The 19,738-nt window shown below is 39.7% G+C and overlaps 2 protein-coding genes across 3 annotated transcripts; both read left to right on the plus strand.

The window, feature by feature from the left end:
- Positions 1-600: 600 nt before the first annotated feature.
- il17rc (interleukin 17 receptor C) lies at positions 601-9,218 on the plus strand. Of its 2 annotated transcripts, none has more exons than XM_061727191.1 (15): positions 601-1,514; positions 1,710-1,976; positions 2,333-2,567; positions 4,731-4,834; positions 4,914-5,028; positions 5,126-5,170; positions 5,246-5,364; positions 6,692-6,748; positions 6,839-6,899; positions 7,017-7,243; positions 7,545-7,598; positions 7,713-7,764; positions 7,891-7,986; positions 8,338-8,376; positions 8,466-9,218. In XM_061727191.1, exons 2-15 carry the CDS (start codon positions 1,869-1,871, stop codon positions 9,035-9,037), a joined length of 1,884 nt encoding a protein of 627 aa, XP_061583175.1. In that variant the 5' UTR covers positions 601-1,514; positions 1,710-1,868; the 3' UTR covers positions 9,038-9,218. The 2 variants fall into 2 exon arrangements, with proteins under 2 accessions (XP_061583175.1, XP_061583177.1); XM_061727193.1 differs by having other exon boundaries at positions 1,765-1,976.
- A 620-nt stretch (positions 9,219-9,838) lies between these two features.
- Positions 9,839-14,812, plus strand: LOC133449365 (protein disulfide isomerase Creld1). The gene is made up of 6 exons (XM_061728509.1): positions 9,839-10,952; positions 12,967-13,138; positions 13,240-13,323; positions 13,643-13,738; positions 13,818-13,958; positions 14,076-14,812. The coding sequence occupies exons 1-6, from the start codon at positions 10,752-10,754 to the stop codon at positions 14,294-14,296; spliced, it is 915 nt and encodes a 304-aa protein (XP_061584493.1). The 5' UTR covers positions 9,839-10,751; the 3' UTR covers positions 14,297-14,812.
- The last annotated feature ends 4,926 nt before the right edge of the window (positions 14,813-19,738 follow it).

A 19,738-nucleotide genomic window follows, 5' to 3' on the forward strand; every position in this document is an offset into this window, starting at 1 on the left:
TTTGTCTGCCTGTACTGTTTCTTCAACAAAAAGATTAAACCTGGGTAATCAAAAACCAACCACACTGTTGTGCTTCCACTTTTGGGCAACAGAAGGGTATACTGAATAATGTTAACTGAGAACCCACTAAATCAAAAATAAGCAGTTCACAGTAAAGATCTGCTGCAACTACCTTTGTCAGATTCATAAAAAAACCTCACCTGAAGCTCGCAGCCATGTAGTGTGGGCAAGATGGTCCCCGGCCTCAGTTTTGTCTTTTATCGAGTTCCTGTGATGTATCTTTCTATGTAAAAAAAAAAATGCACCAAAGATAAGCCACAACCCTGCAGACTGTGCATGCTGTTTTTCTGGGATGAAGGCTGAAAGGAAAAAACGATTAAAGTCTTTATCTTAATAATATCAGGTTTGTACTGAGTAAGCAGACACACTCAATCTGCCCTCCATTCAGCTTTCCGCGGAGAGACTTGGAAATACGAAGAGGTCCTTCAAAAACAGGCAATAATTTCTAAGTGGATAGTTTTTTTTTTACATTTTTTTTTACATTTTAGTAGTAAGCTTATTAGCATTTGAACTAAATGTAAATGTTCTCTATAGTGCATAGAGGTGAAAACTCATGAAATAAAATGAGAAACTTTACCTGTACTATCACCATGTCTGGAAAACTAAATGTCCTAAAATAAAATTGGCAGTAAGCAGCAGAACTGGATTAAATATCACTTCATCTTTTGTTGCAAGCTGTATAAACAGAGGTGAGAGTTGCTTAACTGGCAGGTGCAGTAGTCAATTAAATGTTGCATAGAGATCAAATCATAAAACTGCAATATTTAAAGCTCTTGCTTCACTTTGGTGAAATCATGTCTTCAAGGCTGAAAAAAAAAAAGCTGCAGGCCTCCGACTCTTTGGTTGCAGTTTGAACATGCCCCCCCCCAATACACAAACACACAAGAAGCAGACTTGCTGCTGTATTGGTTTCAACAATACAGTATGTGGTCGAACCAGTTTTACTTGCATGTGAGCCTTGTGTAATCTCCAGCATAGCCATCAATAACTGAACTTCGTTGATAGTGCAGGTCAAAGGTGTGTGTATTCCTAGGAAGAGAGGAGATAAACTTGTTTGTAACAAGACGTTTACAAGGAAACCACATGACGCGCTGCTGCCCGCAAACCAGGCCTGGAGAGTTGAGAACACGTCACTTTGTGAAGACAAGAGTTGGAGGTGGAGCTTTGTTTTCTTTTTCTTTTTTTTTAATAATACAAATTTAAATACTTATGGACTTTAACCCATGTTATTTGTGTTGGTTACTCTTTAATGCGCACTCAGAGTGGGAAGTGGTACACAGGAATGTGAAAAAAAAGAAAGTGCTCAGGTAGAAAAAGGGTGGGCGTATCCTAACTCAGGTGTGGTGCACTTTTCACATGACTCAGGCAGTCGAGGGCTAATCTGACAAGTGAGCGTACGTTTGGTGGAAATAAACCGTCTGGAATGGATAACCTTTAATGGACCTCTGAACACAGTAAGTAGCCTGTTCTGGATAATTCCATGAGATCTCCACTTTTATTTGATTTCCTTTCTAATGTAACATATTCCTTACTTATCAGTGTCATGAAGCCATTCGACTTTGCCTTAAATGTCTTTTGAGAAGGTACTATAGCACTACTTTCCTATTAAGGGGATTCCAAAAGCTGACAAATAATAAGTTGTCTTTTAGATCGCCTTTGTAATGCCCTCAGCGGTTTATCTCAGTTCACTGGTTTCCCTGCCAGGAGGACGTGAAGTTAATGTCCAAACCAGGAGATGAGGAGGAAGACATTGCACCTGCTCAACATGTCAAACATGGGGGAATACGTGTGCATGAAAACACAATAGGATGTTTCTTCGTGGATGGTCCTTCTGGTGCGTTTTACTGACACTGTGCTTGTCAGCGAGGGGTTTGGAGATTTCAGGATTTCACAGCACGGACGTCATTTGCTCACAGGTACAGAACACACTCCTGTGTTACTGTGTGTTAACTTCTGCATTTTTTTTTTATTTCTTGATTCTATTCAGGACTTTTAATTTCCTTTTTAGCACTGATGCACTGTGCTCTGACATTCATTTCCTCTGTCACTGATTAAGTGTTTAATTCTCAAACATTTAATTAAAGACTGGCATTGACACACACACACACACACACACACACACACACACACACACACACACACACACACACACATCTGCCAGATTATCACCATACAGTTGTGTTGTATGCAGTAAATATTTGCAGTTCAAAAGTGCAAAATGTGCCCATTCACAATATCTGTTTTTTACATTGTTTTGTTTTTCTTTTTTTAGGAGCTATCTGGATGTGTTATGGAAGACGCTCTTCCTCACACGACTACAGAGGACAATGTGAATATTAGGAAGATAAAGCCTGATTTCAAGCTCTGTTGTAAGGACGGGACAACGTGTTCATTATGTCTGGTGATAGACACCGAGTTGGACATACCTCTGGATAAAGTCCTGGAGGATGGAGGTCATTCTGGGGCTGATGAGGAGGATTACGGCGAGGAGATGAGGAATCATAAGGGTAGGCATTCAATAGTGTCATCAAGTCGTTCATTTAATTTTACATTGTTATAGAGTCTGGACTGTCATCTTGCACAACAAGTAAACTTGCTTTAAAATCTTTTTAATGTTAAGAGTATCTCCTCGCTGTACCCGCTCTTAAGTGAAAGTTACACAAGCAGAAACTGCTTTATTTTTGGCAGTGAGTCATCAGGGAGGATTTTGGGAGGTTCTACAGAATCAATGAGCAAACTGTGACAGTGAGAGCAATCTTTAAACTGACTGTGTTTGCCTAAATTGGTGCTAACTTGTCAATATTTGTCAATAGTTATCACTTATGAACTAGTTTCAAAATACAATGCTTATTTTTATTAGTCATGTCCCAGTTTGCATGAATGAAAATCCCAAAATGACAGACATCATTATTTTAACCAAGACTCAAAAGTTCCACACAAAGGATAAAATCTATTCCATCCTGTTCTATTTCCCTCATTTACTTTCTTCCCCATCTATGTTTTTTGAATTGCTTTTTAGTCTGGATTTAACTTTGAAGTAGTCGAGTTTTGGACCAAACATGGCTTCCACCCTGCTGTGCTTTTAGAAAATCAGATTTAGGCATGGGAGGCTGCTTTCTCTGGATTTACTTTTGTGTGTATAAGAAGACTGTTACTGTGACTGTGACCGTGCATTTAACGTCTACATGGTCTAAATTCAAAACATGCCCTGGCTTGTTCAAAACAAGTGGGCTGGAATGTATTTCTCATTCACTGGTTCACACAAACTGGCCTGCGTGGATCTCAGACTTCAAGGGCTCACAGGATTTGGTTTTCCACCAAAAGTAGAGCACTTAAAATAAAACAACAACTGTAATCATTTTTTAAAGATACACACATGAACACATTTGTTGCTACCTTCTCAATGAAAGGGAAACTTACAATGGTCTAATAACTTGAAAAGTGAAAAAGTGGAAATAAATAATAATTACTAAACACTGACTAATTACATCAGAAATTGCTTTTGAATTGTGGTTCAATAAAACCATTAAAAAAAAACCCTCATAAATCTGATGATGATGGGACCCCCAACTTAACATTTTGTTGCAGAACCTTTTGATGCAATCACTGCAATCAAACAATTTCTGTAACTCTCGGTGACACTGCACCTGTAGGCAGGTACTTTGGTCCACTCATCAATAAAGTGCTCCAGATGTCTCATGTTTGAAGGGTTTCCTCTCCAGCCTGCATGATTCAGCTTATTCCACAGATGTTCAATAGGATTTCAATCAGGGCTCATAAAAGGACACTTCAGGTTTCAGTTCAGTGTTTTGTTCTAATTCATTCTTGGCTGTTTTTAATTGTGTGTTTTGGGTCTATATCCTGTTGGAATATCCATGACCTGCAACTGGGATCAAGCTTTCAGACTCATGGCGCATATTTCTCTCCAGAAGGCATTGAAAGTCAGGAGATTTTATTGTACCCTGAACCCTGTGCCACATGCAGCACAGCGGCCCTAGAGCATAACCAAGCCTCCTTCATGCTTCACAGTTGCACAGTGGTTTTTTTTTCCTATGAATGTTTAATTTTTGTGTCTCTGAAGATAGAGTAGGGGTCGCTTGCCTAAAAGCTCCAGTCTTGTTTGATCTCTCCAGTGACCTCCCTGGAGTCTTTAGCCTTTACTTTGTCTGTTATTTTCTTTCTGAACTCCTGAGACATGGGTCTTCTTTGTTTTCTCTGGTCATTGCTCAGGGCGGGACACACCGTGACAACAAACAGCAGTGACTAATATTCACATTTCAAAATAGCCAGACAGTCTGACTGCAAGATTTAGTTTAACGTGTTATTATGGGCACATTGTTTTTAATCTTTTTTAGGGCTAACTACCAATCCACAACTCCAAACCCATGTAACTAGGGCTTATCGATTAACATCAATTACTATTATTATCACTTTTGTCAGTTTCAAGCTTTTTTCTCTCCTTAATTGAAGGGTGTCAACAAATGTGTCCACATGTGTAGCTATAATAATAAGAATGCTTTCTGTTGTTCTTATTATTTTGTCGTCTGTCTTTATACTACCACATTTATTCATTAATTGTGTGCTTTTTTTGTATATTATTATTTCATTATACTTTTACAGTCATGATCACTGATATTCCATAAACCACGTACTTTTCTCTGTTGCAACAGCATCGGTAACGGTGTGTTACCGTGCAGCAGCCACTTTGGACACATGCAAGAAGGTGGAGTTTACAGTTAATTATACAGCTCTTGCTCACCAAAACCAGGCCAAGGTACTGTAGTTTGTACTTCCATGAAGTGTTTGCTCAGTTCCAGTCATCTTCTAATCATTGTTGTGTTTGACCTCTGCAGGTTTCCATGGTGATCACAAGGCCTGATGGGTTTCCCTACGGCAGTCGTATACACACGTATTCACCAAAAGAAATGTTTACAAGGAAAGAAGTCTCTGCTCCCTCGCTGGATGAAGGTAAAGTTTGGACCAAAAGTAACTTGGTTAATTGAGTAATAAAATCCCAACAAAAACATAGAAGGGCATTACAACACATTTTTCTATACCTCCTTAGTTTGTGCTCAACACCGGCTGCAGAAGCACATCGCATTGTGTTCAGGTAAAGAAAGAACAAAAACACAAACTTAGTCTTCCTGGTGCAATATTTGTCTTAGGGGAGATGTTTTCATTTCAGTACCTAGAGTGGACAATGTTATAAACCGCACAACGAATCAGATGGAGCTGCTGTTCGAGGGCAGGAATGACACTCTTCCATCTTTGTGTGTCCAGTATGAGGAGGATGGATGTTGTAAGGTCAGTGCGATCAATGTCACTGAATTCAGTAACAGCATTTTACTTGTCTTTGGCAACATGTTGGTAGATGCATACATGAGTAATTCATGATTTTTGTAAATGTGTTTGTATCAAATAGCTGCACCATTCTCTGATTCCTACTTAGGAACATATCCTGCTTACCAGCACAGCAAAAGCTCACTACGCTATATTAGTGTAAAAATGAGGTGCAGAGATAACCATATGCTGTTTTTAAATGTCATGTGTGTATGAGTATAGACACAAATCCACATATCCACTCATTTGAGTTTCCTGATGTTTAATCTGACCTTAGCAATAAAGACATCCAAAGGAAAATATTCAGGAGAAAAACATCAATACATGAAGAATTAAATTAAGATAAAAGGAAATTACAATCAGTTAAACTGTTGTAAATTAGAAACAGCGATAAAAAATACAGTAAATGCTGTGGGTTATTTTGTTATTTGGTAAAAATGTCAAATGCAAGGTCTGATGATAAAATAGTAAATTTGGCAGACAACCTGGATGGAAAATCAAAGTACAGTGTTCGTTATCCAGGATTAAGACACGCTGTTTCACACTAATATGTCCAAGATTATGCAATCTTAGAGAACAAACACTGCAAGTACACCTGCACTCTTCTGCTTTTGTTTTCGATTTGTGGCTGAAATCTGGATAGAGAGGTGTTGGAGTCAAGCTTCTGCAGCCATGTGCATTCCTGACATCCCTGTCATGTTCACGTCAGGTCTCAAAGGTTGTTTACTGTATTCAGTAGGGGAAGGAAATAAATGCTCTCTGTTTTGGTCCAGCCTTACAGCATCAAGCCCTCCTCTTCAATTCATTTACTTAAGTTTATGACGGGTCAATCACATGTCTCCAGCTTTCCTATTGCCATGGATATTCATTGGAACAGTTGTTAAAGATGTCTACATCATCTCAACACTAGTGCTGCATCATTTTAAGAATTAGACCCATGGATAAAAAGACTTGAAGTCGAGATGAGTTAAGAACGTTTCCGTTCACTGAGTGCGATTACAATGTCGGAGCTCTGCTGAACGGATTCATTTGATTAGTTGGTGATTCAGAACACTGAAAAAGAATGTTTTGATGGTGATTTTGACTGAACATGGACCGTGGTGCACATCAGAGGAAGTTCAGAAGTAGTACCCACTCGAAAAAAACAGATGCATATAACCCATATCCCTGAACCACACCACCGCCCTGATGAGGAATTAGCTATCAAGTGGAAATACTCCATTGAGAAAATGATGTTTAGTACTGAAGTTGTCCTCATTAAAGCCATTATGTGTTCAACGTTACTTTACAGAACTGGAACAAGATGACCATCCCACTATATTCTTTGGCCCCCTGCATGTGTCTCCAGGTATCCTACCGTTAACATCTTCTGGCTAAAAAGATAAATTACTTTTTCTGTGAAATGTGGCTAACATGTTTGTATTTGTATGTGCTAAAGGCCTGGGATGAGGATGATCAGAAGTCTAGACGCACTCTGTACTGCCCCTTCAGAAAAACAGGTCAGCAGGACTCTTACAATCTCTTTTTTTCAGTGTCCTTGTATTTTTTCTTTGAAATGATGAACTATAAGTTTAGTTTTATGTGTTAACATAATCAGTGACTTCTATCTGTTGTAGATTTCCCACATGACTTACGTCAGGCCATGTGGAAAAACGTGTCAGTGAATGTGCGTCTGAGCAAAATGAACGACCAAAGCACGATGCTGTTGTGGAACCTGACTGCCCCCTGCAGGCTGGAAGGGGAAGTGCGGCTCTGCCACAAAACCGGCAGCTGCAGGGAGGCCAGAATCCTCAGACAACAACTGGCAAATGACAAATGGAGACAAAACAGCAAGGGACTCTGGGTAAGAAAACCTAATATACCCCTCAATGTATGTCTAACGTGTTTTTGAACCCATCCACAACCGAATATCATCATTTTATTCACTGCACTCACATTGCAAAAACAAATCCTCAGTAACTACTAAATGTTGAAGCTGTTGAATGTTTGCGCTTACATGGCTATAAAATGGCAGTAAATTATTACAGATGATTTATGAATTATATTTCATGCTATTACTCCCAATCCATAGTTAATATTTTAAGATTAAGTATCTGTTAGGCTTCACAGCCTCTGAAGATAATTTTCAGCTCTCTCTTCTGTAGGAAAATGAAGGTGCATTTCCAAACTTCACTGAACATTTTTCAACGTGTGTTATGGTAAAGCATTTACAAAAGTTCTTGTGTCATCTACGTATTACATTCCTGCTGATTAACAAAGATAGATAGTGTTTATTGATTGATATACTTAGCTGTCGTTATAAATTCTTGCAGGTGAAAATAAAAGGAATGGAACATGAGTTTGGTCCTGTCTGTTTTCATGGCAGTAAGTCTCACAAAGTTTATTATTACAAAAGCTTTGCTGTCATGGCACTACATGTTACTTAAAGTGCACACGAGCATCTACTACTTTAGTGATCTTTAAGGGTATTTTATGTTTTGTTGCTCGCAGCTGCTAGATCGCACTGGAGTCTCCTGGTCGTCTGTGTTATGCTGCTTGTTTGCTTGACTGCGCTCGCAATTTATTTCCTCCATGATGTTGTCAAGAGTAAGTTTTCGGTTTTGTCTTCCTTCATGTTAAATGTGTTCAAATGATAAACACCATGTACTGTAGAAGAAGTGTACACTGCACTAAAAAGACAGAACAGCATCTCATTTACTTTGGGTAAAATTAGTAACCAATTCATGATGAAGTATATGTATTGTTTGCTCGATGGAATTTCCCCCGTCGCTTCACACAAATGCTCCATTCACTCCCCATTAAACAGCACATCTTGTGTGCTAGATGTTAAATCATGGAGCTCAAGTTGTCAAACATTTGTTTGATGATGGTGGATGATTTTGTTTAAATTTGACAAGCTGTCAGGTGTATTGATCTATAATTTCTTGATTTTTGTAGAATGTGTGTGGAGCTGGCATCATGGTGGGTGTGTGAAGAGTGAGTTTTTTTTCTACTTGTCTTAACAAAGAGAGAAAACATATAATCATAGTAAAGACATCTTTGACCTCTTTTTTTTCTATTTTAAGTTGGCAGAAAGGGTCACATAGTCCTGCTGAGTCCTCCAGACGTGGATGACGGTGTTTCTGAAGCAGTGTGTCAGCTTGGCTCCTTCCTCTGCAGCCAGGGCTTCAGCGTCTCTGTGGATCAGTGGAGCAGGAAGGAGCAGTGCACTCTGGGACCCCTGACATGGCTGCACTCGCAGCTGCTGAAGCTAGACAGCATGGGTGGCCGGGTGTTGCTTGTTTTGACCCACAAAGCCTCAGAGAGAACAGAAGAGTGGACTCATTGGAGCAAAAATGAAGAAGTGAAGAATTCACAAGAGCTGAAGTCTCCTTACTCTGATCTGTTTTCTGGCTCGCTGGTCCTCATTCAGGCAAACAGGCAGCTGGGCAGGGCCGATGAACGTTTTGTTTTGGTGAAATTTGACTCCCACCCAACGCAGCGTCACAACGGTGACAAAAGCCTACCAGGGCTGCTTCAAGGACTGCCGCTGTTCCAGCTCCCCTCTCAGACTCAATCGCTCCTGTCGGAGCTGACTGTCGTACAAGAGACAGGATCAAGTGGAAAGACATGGACAGGGTGGAGGTGGGGTACCTGAGACAAATGGAGATTAAAAAGACTTAATATAAATATATTGCGTTGGATGCGGAATCATCCATAAATACTATAATTAAAAGTATTGTTGAAATGTGCAAATGTACGACGGAGTATTAGGGCCAAACTAAGACAAAAAAAAATTGGAAATTACGAGAATAAAGTCATAATATAATGAGAATAAAGTCGTAAAATTACGAGAATAAAGTCGTAATGTTGCGAGAATAAAGTCGTAATAGAATAAAGTCGTAATATTATGAGAATAAAGTCGTAATATTACGAGAATAAAGTTTGATTTGATTTGTTTATTTGCACAACATAAAAAACGGTACAAAAGTTTAAATAAACATAAAAAAACATGAAAATATGTGCAGGTGAGAAAGGAAGCCCTAAATGGGCTTATTCAAAGTTCTCACCAGGAAAAATAGATTGTATTGAAGTAATAGCAAAAACAAAAAAACAAACAAAAAAAAAAAAACAGCATTCAAAAAAGATGGATATAAACAGACAATTTCTCGGTGTGCACGTGCAGAAGTGAGTCCACATTAAGTGGAAGCACTTCTAGACGCTTGGTCAATAAGGCTGGTCTTCAATCTCTGTTTAAAACTATTAATAGACAGTGAAGATTTTGCGATAAGTATATGAGAATTCCAGAGTGAGGAACCTCTGTCTTTGATGGAGAACTGAGTGCTATTGGTACGACTGAATGAAGAATGGAGATCCTCGAATTGTCTGGTATTATAGTTATGAATTTGCGAATTGGTCTTAAAAAAATCTTTGAAAGTACTTGGAAGCCTGTAAGTCGTAAAATTACGAGAATAAAGTCGTAAAATTACGAGAATAAAGTCGTAACATTACGAGAATAAAGTCGTATGTTGCGAGAATAAAGTCGTAATATTATGAGAATATAATTTATGAGAACTCTAACAGGAAGAGCTTCTTCTCCCTGTGTTAAAATGAGGAATATTGAGCATCTTGTGAAGTTATATTTATATATTTATAATATATTATGACTTTATTCTCGTAATATTATGACTTTATTCTCGTAATTTTACGACTTTATTCTCATTACATTATGACTTTATTCTCGTAATTTCCTTTTTTGTTTTTTTGTTTGGCCCTAATACTCCGTCGTACAAATGACATACCCATGTGGGTTGTAAATGATTGAAAGGAATGACCTTATAGGTATAAGCCTCCAGGTATCACAATATAATGAAAACATTTTAAGGGTAATTGAATGTCAACAAAAAACTAAAAGCAATAGTTCCTTTGTCAAGATCTTAATGTATTTGGAGCCCATCATTTTTGGCTTAAAAATGTTAAATGATCCCATTAAGCCACCATGTCATGTTCATGATAATGATGCTGTGTTAATGATAGGGGTCTATTAGTAATGCACGATGGGGTCATTGTATATGAGATTGACAACACTAATTATAAAAAAGGAATAAAGAAGAAAAACACTCAACTCAATGCGTGGTAAACAAAGACCCCATTAAACTTTGACCATACACATTATTATGATCAGATTGTTGTTGGTTTTCTTTGTTCACAAAAAGTCTTATTATTACCAAAACTGTAAAAGGGATAACTTTTTTTTCCTACAGACGTCTTGTATCCATGCGCCCTCACACCTGTCTATAAATACATTTGCTCATGGGCGGAAGATGTGATTGGCTCTGTGTCGCCCTGTGTCGGTGGATCTCATTGGTGCAATGTTGTGTCAGTTTGAGGACACAGGAGCGCTTGTTGAGAGTGTCACTACATTCCAAAGGGACGGGGTTAGAAAGTTTGGATGTGACCCTCCCACTCGAGATGTTTTAGCCATACTTTATAATCGGACATGTGCACATGTCGGGTGCGTCCCTGCGGGATTCACTAGTTTAGAAGCGACTCAAGTCACGCTCAACACGGAGGTAAAGAGTTTCCTCAATTAATCTTTAATTTAACAGGAACGCCACTTTTCAACTGTCGTTTCGACTCTGTTTCACTGTCAGAGTTTTTTTTTTTTCCTTATTATTTTGAAACTTGAACGCTTCCACAAACTGTCCGATATATAACACGTTTCTTTTTATTATTATTATGATGATGATTATGTGGCTCACTGTGGTGTAAAAGTCTTGATACTAATTTCAGTATAAGTATCAGTTGTATAGTTTAGGGTTGCCACCCGTCCCGTAAAATACGGAATTGTCCTTTATTTGAGAAAAAAATGTTGCGTCCCGTATTGAACTAATACGGGACACGATTTTCATTAACTTTTACACCATATTCTAGTTGAATTATTGAAATAAATGAACCTTTACACCATATTCTAGTTGAATTATTGAAATAAGTTAACTTTTACACCATATTCTAGTTGAATTATTGAAATAAATTAACTTTTACACCATATTCTAGTTGAATTATTGAAATAAGTTAACTTTTACACCATATTCTAGTTGAATTATTGAAATAAATGAACCTTTACACCATATTCTAGTTGAATTATTGAAATAAGTTAACTTTTACACCATATTCTAGTTGAATTATTGAAATAAACTAACTTTTACACCATATTCTAGTTGAATTATTGAAATAAATTAACTTTTACACCATATTCTTCACCTGTAGGCTATATTATACATCTGGGCTGATGTGGACATATATAGCATAGGAGGATATTTCAGTTGCTAGTATGGTCTGTACAGTCATGCAAGTTCAATGCTATTAAAGCACTTTAAACTTTAAATCAAAGCATTTAGTTTTTTCATATAAAATAAACACATTTTTATTCAGTTCAGAAGTTTTGGGGGGGGTTTTTTGGCTCCTGCGCTGCTGAAATCAGGGCGTCCCTTATTTCTATTTCTGAAAGGTGGCAACCCTATAGTTAACCTAAGTCAATTCCCAAACTGTATAAAGTTTAAACTTTATAGCATTTTTTAAAGTGTTATATTAAACAGTAATAGAAACGGAAAGGGAACAAGGTCCTCTGTCCATGTTGGCTGCAACTGAAACACTGATCATCTTGTTAGACTGCAGTGTCCTGCTGGAAAAGCCTGCATGCTGGCATTGATAAGGGTGCTACTATGACATTTTCCACCGACCTAATCTTTTGCAGACCAGTCACATCCCTGAAAAGGGAACAGCAGTCTCTCACAGTAGCAGCTGCCCCCAGCAGCACTTCTTGGAGCCCAGCAGAAAGCTTAGGAAAGGCTTAATGAGGATGACAAAGACTCTGAGGTGTCCACTAGATATTCAAACCACCAGCTCTATCCACAAACACCACAACACAGTTTGCAGGCCCTGTCTAAACCTAAACGATCTAACCCCTGATGTTGCAGTGGCAGATCCTCAAGCAGAGCCTCTAATGTTATTCTCTTTCAGTGCTCAATGCTATCTTAATGGGGAAAAAAGGACCTACCCAATATCAGGCTTGTGGTCTTCTGTTTTTGCTGAATTGTACATTTTTAACAATAGATTATATATTTTAGCATGTTTACATGCCAAACACTTATAAATAAATATAACTGTGAGTGTCATATACAGTACATAATGTAAATACAGTAAGCAATAAGAACATGATGTTTAAATAAAAGCATATGTGACTCTTGAGTGAAAATGGTCAAGTATTACCAATTTAATAACCAAAATGATGAGCTGTTCTCATTAAAGCAGGCTGAAATATTTGCAAACTATATCTGAAATCTCTTAAATTGTATTTTATTTCATCCCATTATATATTTACACATGTATTTTATTTTGAAATTCTAAATTGGCTGTGTAGGTTAGTGAGAGCGTGTATGGTTGTCTGGTTCCCATGTATTAATACTGTCATGGACAAAAGATCTGTCCTGGACAGATTTTTTCTCACTCAATATGAGCTGGGATGGATGGATGGATGGATGGATGGTATTTTGGAGGAGACTGACAGCTTTATTATCTGGCCAGATGGGGGTGAAGAGGGTTGTGAGGAAGCTGCTGCAGGCTGTGTGGCTGTGGAGTCTGTTGGCCGCTTGGGTTCACTGCTGTCCGGATGCCTGTAGCAAGTGTTCAGGGTCAGAAAATGATGTGTGTGAAGAATGCAGAACTGGATGGAAACTTCATTATAACACGTGTGTAGGTATGTAGGTTACCATATACAGGGCACTAAGAGATAAATCTTGTTTTATGCACAGTTAGTACAATGTGTGCATAAATGTTTTTTTTTGTGATTTGTTGCAGATGTTGATGAGTGTGGCACTGAGCTGGAAAGCTGCCTTCCAGGCAGTTACTGCTTTAATACAGCAGGATCATTTGAATGCAGAGGTGGGTGCTGTGGAAATGTAATAACATATTTATTGTTAGGCTAATTTGGCACATGTTTAATGAAACTATTATATCTTCCAGTGAAAATAGGCACATTATACTTTGTAAATTGAAAGGTTTTTTGGTCTGAACATCAGTGTTGGCAGTTAAAGATCCCAGAGAAGTGATGACAAACTTAGGAGTGGCTTTAAAAATTAACTATTAGCTCCTACCTGATATTAATGATTCATGTGTTTTGACTTGTTTGCCTCATTTGCAGCTGATCAAGTATGCATTGTAGTATGTAAATAAATAAATAAATGATCGTCATTCTTCTCAGGCTGTGATGTGGCCTGTGTGGGCTGCATGGGTAGTGGACCAGCTCGCTGTAGGAAATGTGCTCCTGGGTACAGACTGACTGGGTCCAAATGTTCAGGTAATTACAAAAAAGAAAATATATTGTCTGACATTTACTTATTATGTGCATCAGTAATATTTGTTCTTAATTTGCTTAGACGTAGATGAATGTAGTGACCGGGTTCTTGCGTGTCATGGCCTGGATGAGATTTGTATCAACACGGAGGGTTCTTTCCACTGTGACTGTGGGGAAGGCTTCCTCCGCAAGGACGCTGTGTGTGTGAAGAAACCGCTGCCCAGTGAGTGTTGTCTAATGTGGATCACGTATACTGAAAGACTTGAGCGCAAAAACTGAACTACAAACCACAAACAAGTTTCTGGCTCTTTTACATCACTTACTGCATCTCTCCCTTCAGGTCTTCACGAGAAGGGTTTGTTTGAGGACATCAAAGACGAAGAAGTGGAGGTGCTGCAGCAGATGTTTTTTGGGGTGGTGCTTTGTGCTCTGGCCACACTTGCAGCCAGAGGAGATTTGGTGTACACATCTGTATTCATGGGAGCAGCGGCAGCCATGGCAGGTTACTGGCTCTCTGACCGAGGGGACCGTGTAATGAGCCGCTTCCTGAAGGGGCGTTAAAATGCCAAACTGCTTTAAAACAAACAAAAACAGGTGGATGCATGAACACATATACCACCACTGCTTGGCAAGGATCTTTAACATGCTAAATGTAAGCATTTTATTTTGTAAGTTAAGATATAAAGCTGAATAAGGATTCCAGATGTACAACATATGGAATGAAGTTAAGTAATACTGATGAGCAGTGATTCAAGCCTTTCAGTTACCATGAGCTGGGTGACAGCTAAACCACCAGGTGAATCTTGTGTATTTGTGTTTAGTGTGCACAATACACATTATTTTATATTATTTTTGCTTGCTGTAGTCGCTAATGTTCATTATTCTACTGTTTATGGTCAATGGCAATAAGAAATGGCCGTAAAAGGATCCTTTTCACTTTGCCAGGTTACAGGAAGCTGCCACTTACATAATGATCCATGTTACACTGATGTGTCAGTGCCTTAAAGGGCACATATTATGGCATTTAATGTATATTTTAAAAAGGCCTTGAATGTCTTAAAAACAATCTAAAGCTTGTTTTTTCTACATAAATCAGAAATTCAGCCTGGGAGCCATGTCTCTAGTTTTACCGCTTCTAAAGCCTTTTTCTGTGCTTCATTCTGAGGTGAGGGGGGGCGAGGCTATGTTAATGAGGCTCTGTGCTGATTGGCTTGAATGACGCGTAGCAGGGGAGGGAACAAAGCGTCGCTCCGGGGAGAAGAGCAGCGGCTGCGTAGCAAAGCGTGTCCACGGTTCTGCGTTAAATCGACGCGTACCCTACGCCGTAGGCTCTGCGTTGGTGTAACGCGGAACCATAAATCAGCCTTTAGTCACCTCGTCTTCACACAGGAAGATTTAATTTAATTCTAAACAGGTACACCACAGTTATTTACTCCGATTCCTCATGTCATTTATGTTACAAGACAAATGAATCATGTTAACTGTAAAGAAATCACAACACTGTTGTGCGTCTTCTGAATGTGTCGTTGAACAGCTTCAGGTGCATTGCTTGGAAGATCTGAAATCATAAACACAAGAAAAATGTATTACGGTACTAATAGAGCCCCGAGCCAGGAACTCCGGGGTCGGAGCTCCTCGACGGTGCGGTCCGTGAGCAGCTCCGGGGCTCCGGAGATAAGCTAAATACTTGCCCATGCAAAGGTCATACAAATATAAATAACATAAAAAAATACCGTCACTTACTGCTGACTCGTGTGCAGTTGCCGGGTCCGTACTGTGGGAACTGATCCTTTTATGAGGGTAAATGTCGATGCAAAACCTAGGGGTGTAACGGTACACAAAAATCTTGGTTCGGTACGTACCTCGGTTTGGATGTCACGGTTCGGTTCATTTTCGGTACAGTAAGAAAACAAAATGCAAAATATAAACGTGCTAGTTGTTTATTACACACACACAAAATAACATTGGCTCAGACTTTAAAAAAAATATCTCCCTGATGTGCAAAATTGAACAGTTGCAACACTGAACAGTTTAAAGTTGTTGCTCAGATTAAATAACATTTATAAATAATTTACTTTTATTGCCAATACTAGCGGCATTACCCTGCGTTCACACTGAAAGCGTCACGGGTGTCCCGACGCCAGCATCTCGCCGCTTGGTGCATTCACACTGAAAGTGTCAGTGCCTGCAGCGGGGCGGGGGTGGCCAGGGTTTCAAGCTGCGCTGCAGAACTGAAGGGAACAGTGGGAACAGCCTACACATATAGCGTACACATCTTAATTTTCACTTTGGGACGCCTTCTTTATATTTTAGCATTATTTCCGCGTAGATAAGAGTGAGTTTGATGCTCCTTAACAAGTTTGGTCCGCGGATCAACATCAACCCAACGAGCCCTTGCTCCCGGTGGCTGATTTATGGTTCCGCGTCACACCAGTGCAGAACCGACGGCGTAGGGTACGCGGCGACGCACACCGCACCGCGACCCTACGCCGTCGGCTACACCGTCGATTCAACGCGGAACCATAATTCAGGCGAAGCTGCAGTCTGCGCTGATACTGACACACCGGGTCGGAGCGGATTTGGTCGGCTACAACTGTTGCTTGTTGTTTCTCGGTGTGAGCGCAACTGCCTATGTGCAGCTGCAGCAGCGCTCTGCTCCACAACGTGCGGTCCTCTACTTAATATGTCCGTGTGGAAACTCGTTCGGTACGCCTCCGTTCCGAACCGAACACGCTATACCGAACGGTTCAATACAAATACATGTACCGTTACACCCCTAGCAAAACCTCATTTTTACTGTCCCTCGCTGTGGAAACGGTCACCGCTTCTGAACAATGGCGGAGCTCCAGCCGGCTGAGAGAGTTGGTTGTGGGCGTGGTTTTCAGCAGCGGAGGCCGACCTATGGAAATGAGCGCCTATGGTGACGTCACCATAGGCGCTGATTCAGAACGGCCCGTAGAAAGTCACATGACACTGGAAGATTCTGCAGGGCGGGGGTTCAGACCTTGCAGAAATTCATGGGATTTCATCTTTCCTGTGTTGGCAGGGTGAGGGGAGAGCACTTTATATATGTTAAAACAAGAAAAAACTTGTTTTTCATAATAGGTCCCCTTTAAATGTAGAAAAGCAACAAGTCATAATGTGGAGTTTTACATAAGAACATGAATGCATCGAAGGAGATTCTGAACAGGAAACATTTCTGGGAAAGTCTGTTCCTGGGTTTTCATCCATGCTAGTCCTAGTGCTCCTCACGCTTCTGGACGTTATTGGCCTATAAACCAAGTCCTGACAAGCTGCTACCTGCAGCACTTGTGCACTGCCCTCTGATTTTTTTTTCAATTTTTTTGTGTACGAAGTTCTGAGATTGGCAAATAGCATACCAATGCAATGTTTCCCAGTATCTATGATAAAACTACTTGTCTTAAAGGGGACCTATTATGAAAAACACGTTTTCTCTTGCTTTAACATATATAAAGTGGTCTCCCCTCAGCCTGCCAACTCAGAGAAGGAGGAAAGCAACCAAATTCTGCAGTGTCTGTACAGCCGCCCGGATGATCCATCCAGTGTGATGTGGCTTCTATGAGCCATTCAGATTCTGCTCCCGTCGTTACGTAACGACGGGAGCGATTTACATAGGTTGGCCTCCGATGCGTGAAACCACGCCCACAACTAACTCCCCCGGCCGGAGCTTCCGCCATTTTTCCGTAGCGGTGTATCGGGTCATTCAGGCAGCCAATCAGCACAGTGCCTCATTATCATAGCCCCGCCCACTCAGAATCACGCATAGATAATGAGGTTAGAGAATGGGAAGCTCAGAGGCTGAATTTCTAATTTATTTAGCAAACACCATCAAAAGCTTGTTTTTAAGACATTCAAGGCCTGATTAAAATAGGTATTAGTTGCCATAATAGGTCCCCTTTAAATCATTACACAGTATTATGCCTCTTACAAGATGTCAGTCACATTATTAGCGTACTTAAGTCGTATTGTTCAAAACCCTTTCATTGTTGGTCTTCTAGTGTAATTTCTTTTGGATATAAACACTTAAATAAACAGATGTCTCAGTGCATCTACCACAGGTAAACACATTTGTTGAAAGCTTTCCTTTTAAAGAAGGAGAACAACCTGGAAAAAATAATAATAGATGGTAACAAAAAAGTGACTTATGCAAATTAGACATTTCTTTATGAACTGTCCAACAAATCATTTAAAAATCCAGCTAAAGCAGGTAGCCTGGAAAAAAAATGATGGGATCCTCGGCTTACACAACCTGTTGAGGCAATCACTGCAGGTTTCATCTCTTTCCTCAGATGCTCAATAGGATTTACACCAGGGTTCATATAAGGACATTTCACAATAGTTCAAGGCTTGTTTTTATTGATTTTAGCTGTTCGTTTTGGTTTATGGATTATTAAGCTTATTATTAAGCTCATTTCACAATGGGCCTTTTTTCGCAGTGCAACAAATACATCATGTGTACAGTGGATTGAACACGTTTGAAATTAGACTAGAAAATCACAAACAAAGACAGAAAGAAAGTCTCCTTTATTTGATGGATATAAACAAGCTGGTCAACACTCAATAATATTATTCTGATACAGCACATACAATAGCAAACCGGGGCACTGAGGACAGCCTCCTATAGTTCAAAAAAAAAATTACGTAGTATCCATGCGTCTTTTTCTTCTCATTTTCTTTAGGGACTCTCTCCAATAAAGTTTCTTGTTTTTTTAAATAGATCTTTCTCTTTTGCATTAATAATTCTCTCTCTCACACACACACACACACACACACACACACACACACACACACACACACACACACACACACACACACACACACACACACACACACACACACACACACACGCGCGCGCACTCATAAAACAAGAAATAGTTGCTATGCACACGCATACACACACAGTCGCAGACACACATACAACGTTCTTTTCTGTATGCATTTACACCAGCAACCCCCAAAAACATGCTTCACTCTCACAAAACTGCACAGGCTGTCTACTAAGGGGACACAGTAAGTGAGACACACGTCACTCTCAAACACAACATCACACCGTCACGATGCACGATGCAGATGCAAGTAATGCATGAGGAATGGCGCTTCATGGAAAATCAGCTCACGTTCACACAAATGGTCATTCAGCATGCTGGACACACATCAAATTTGTTCCTAGGTCTTTTCTGTACAGCTCGAAACATTTACTTATACAAATAGTACAGTGTCACACTGGCATATTTAATAAGCTTAAACAATAGAAAACCAACCAAAAAAAGTAAACCTTAACTTAAATACAAAAATGAGGAATAAAAAAAGTAAAAACAATATTTGCTCTGCAAACAAAAATATCTCAGGCATTGGTCACAGTGATTCGTTTGATCCAAGGTTTTCGTCAACAAACAATAAAAGTAAAGCAACACGTTAACAGCAATAAAGATGCTTTGTCATGCTTCTTTTGAAGGCCTTTTAAAAATGACTGGTGAATCCACAGGCTTCTCTGCGCTGCTGCTTCTTGGCAGCGTTGAAGCCTCGACGTCTATGATGCCTCTACACACTTATTCACTGTCACTCATTCGTCTGGAGTCTAAGCCAACGATACCAGCGCCTGCTCTCTAAGCCTTGTTGTTGCCGCAGCCTTATTTCTTTTTCTTTTATTTTCTTTTTTGACACAACAATAGAGAAATCACACTGCATAGAGAACAGGAGGTTATCCATATGTCATCACCTTCAGTTGGCACATAATGTATAACGAGGATGCATGGGCACAATTGAAATGTTCCATGTTGTCTACCATGCAAATCATATATGCTATATCACGGTAGGAAAACTCCCTACTTCAAGTATTCAGTAGATAAGGACCTGAAAATGGAGGATTCATGCTCCACCCCCTGATGGTGAAGTGAGAGGATTTTTGCTCCTCTGTCTGTTTGCATTGTCTCACCCCCCGTTTTTTCTCCATAACCCCGCCACCACCACTCCCCACCCCCC

The sequence above is a fragment of the Cololabis saira genome, chromosome 8 (genome assembly GCF_033807715.1).
Source record: "Cololabis saira isolate AMF1-May2022 chromosome 8, fColSai1.1, whole genome shotgun sequence".
NCBI lineage: Eukaryota > Metazoa > Chordata > Actinopteri > Beloniformes > Belonidae > Cololabis > Cololabis saira.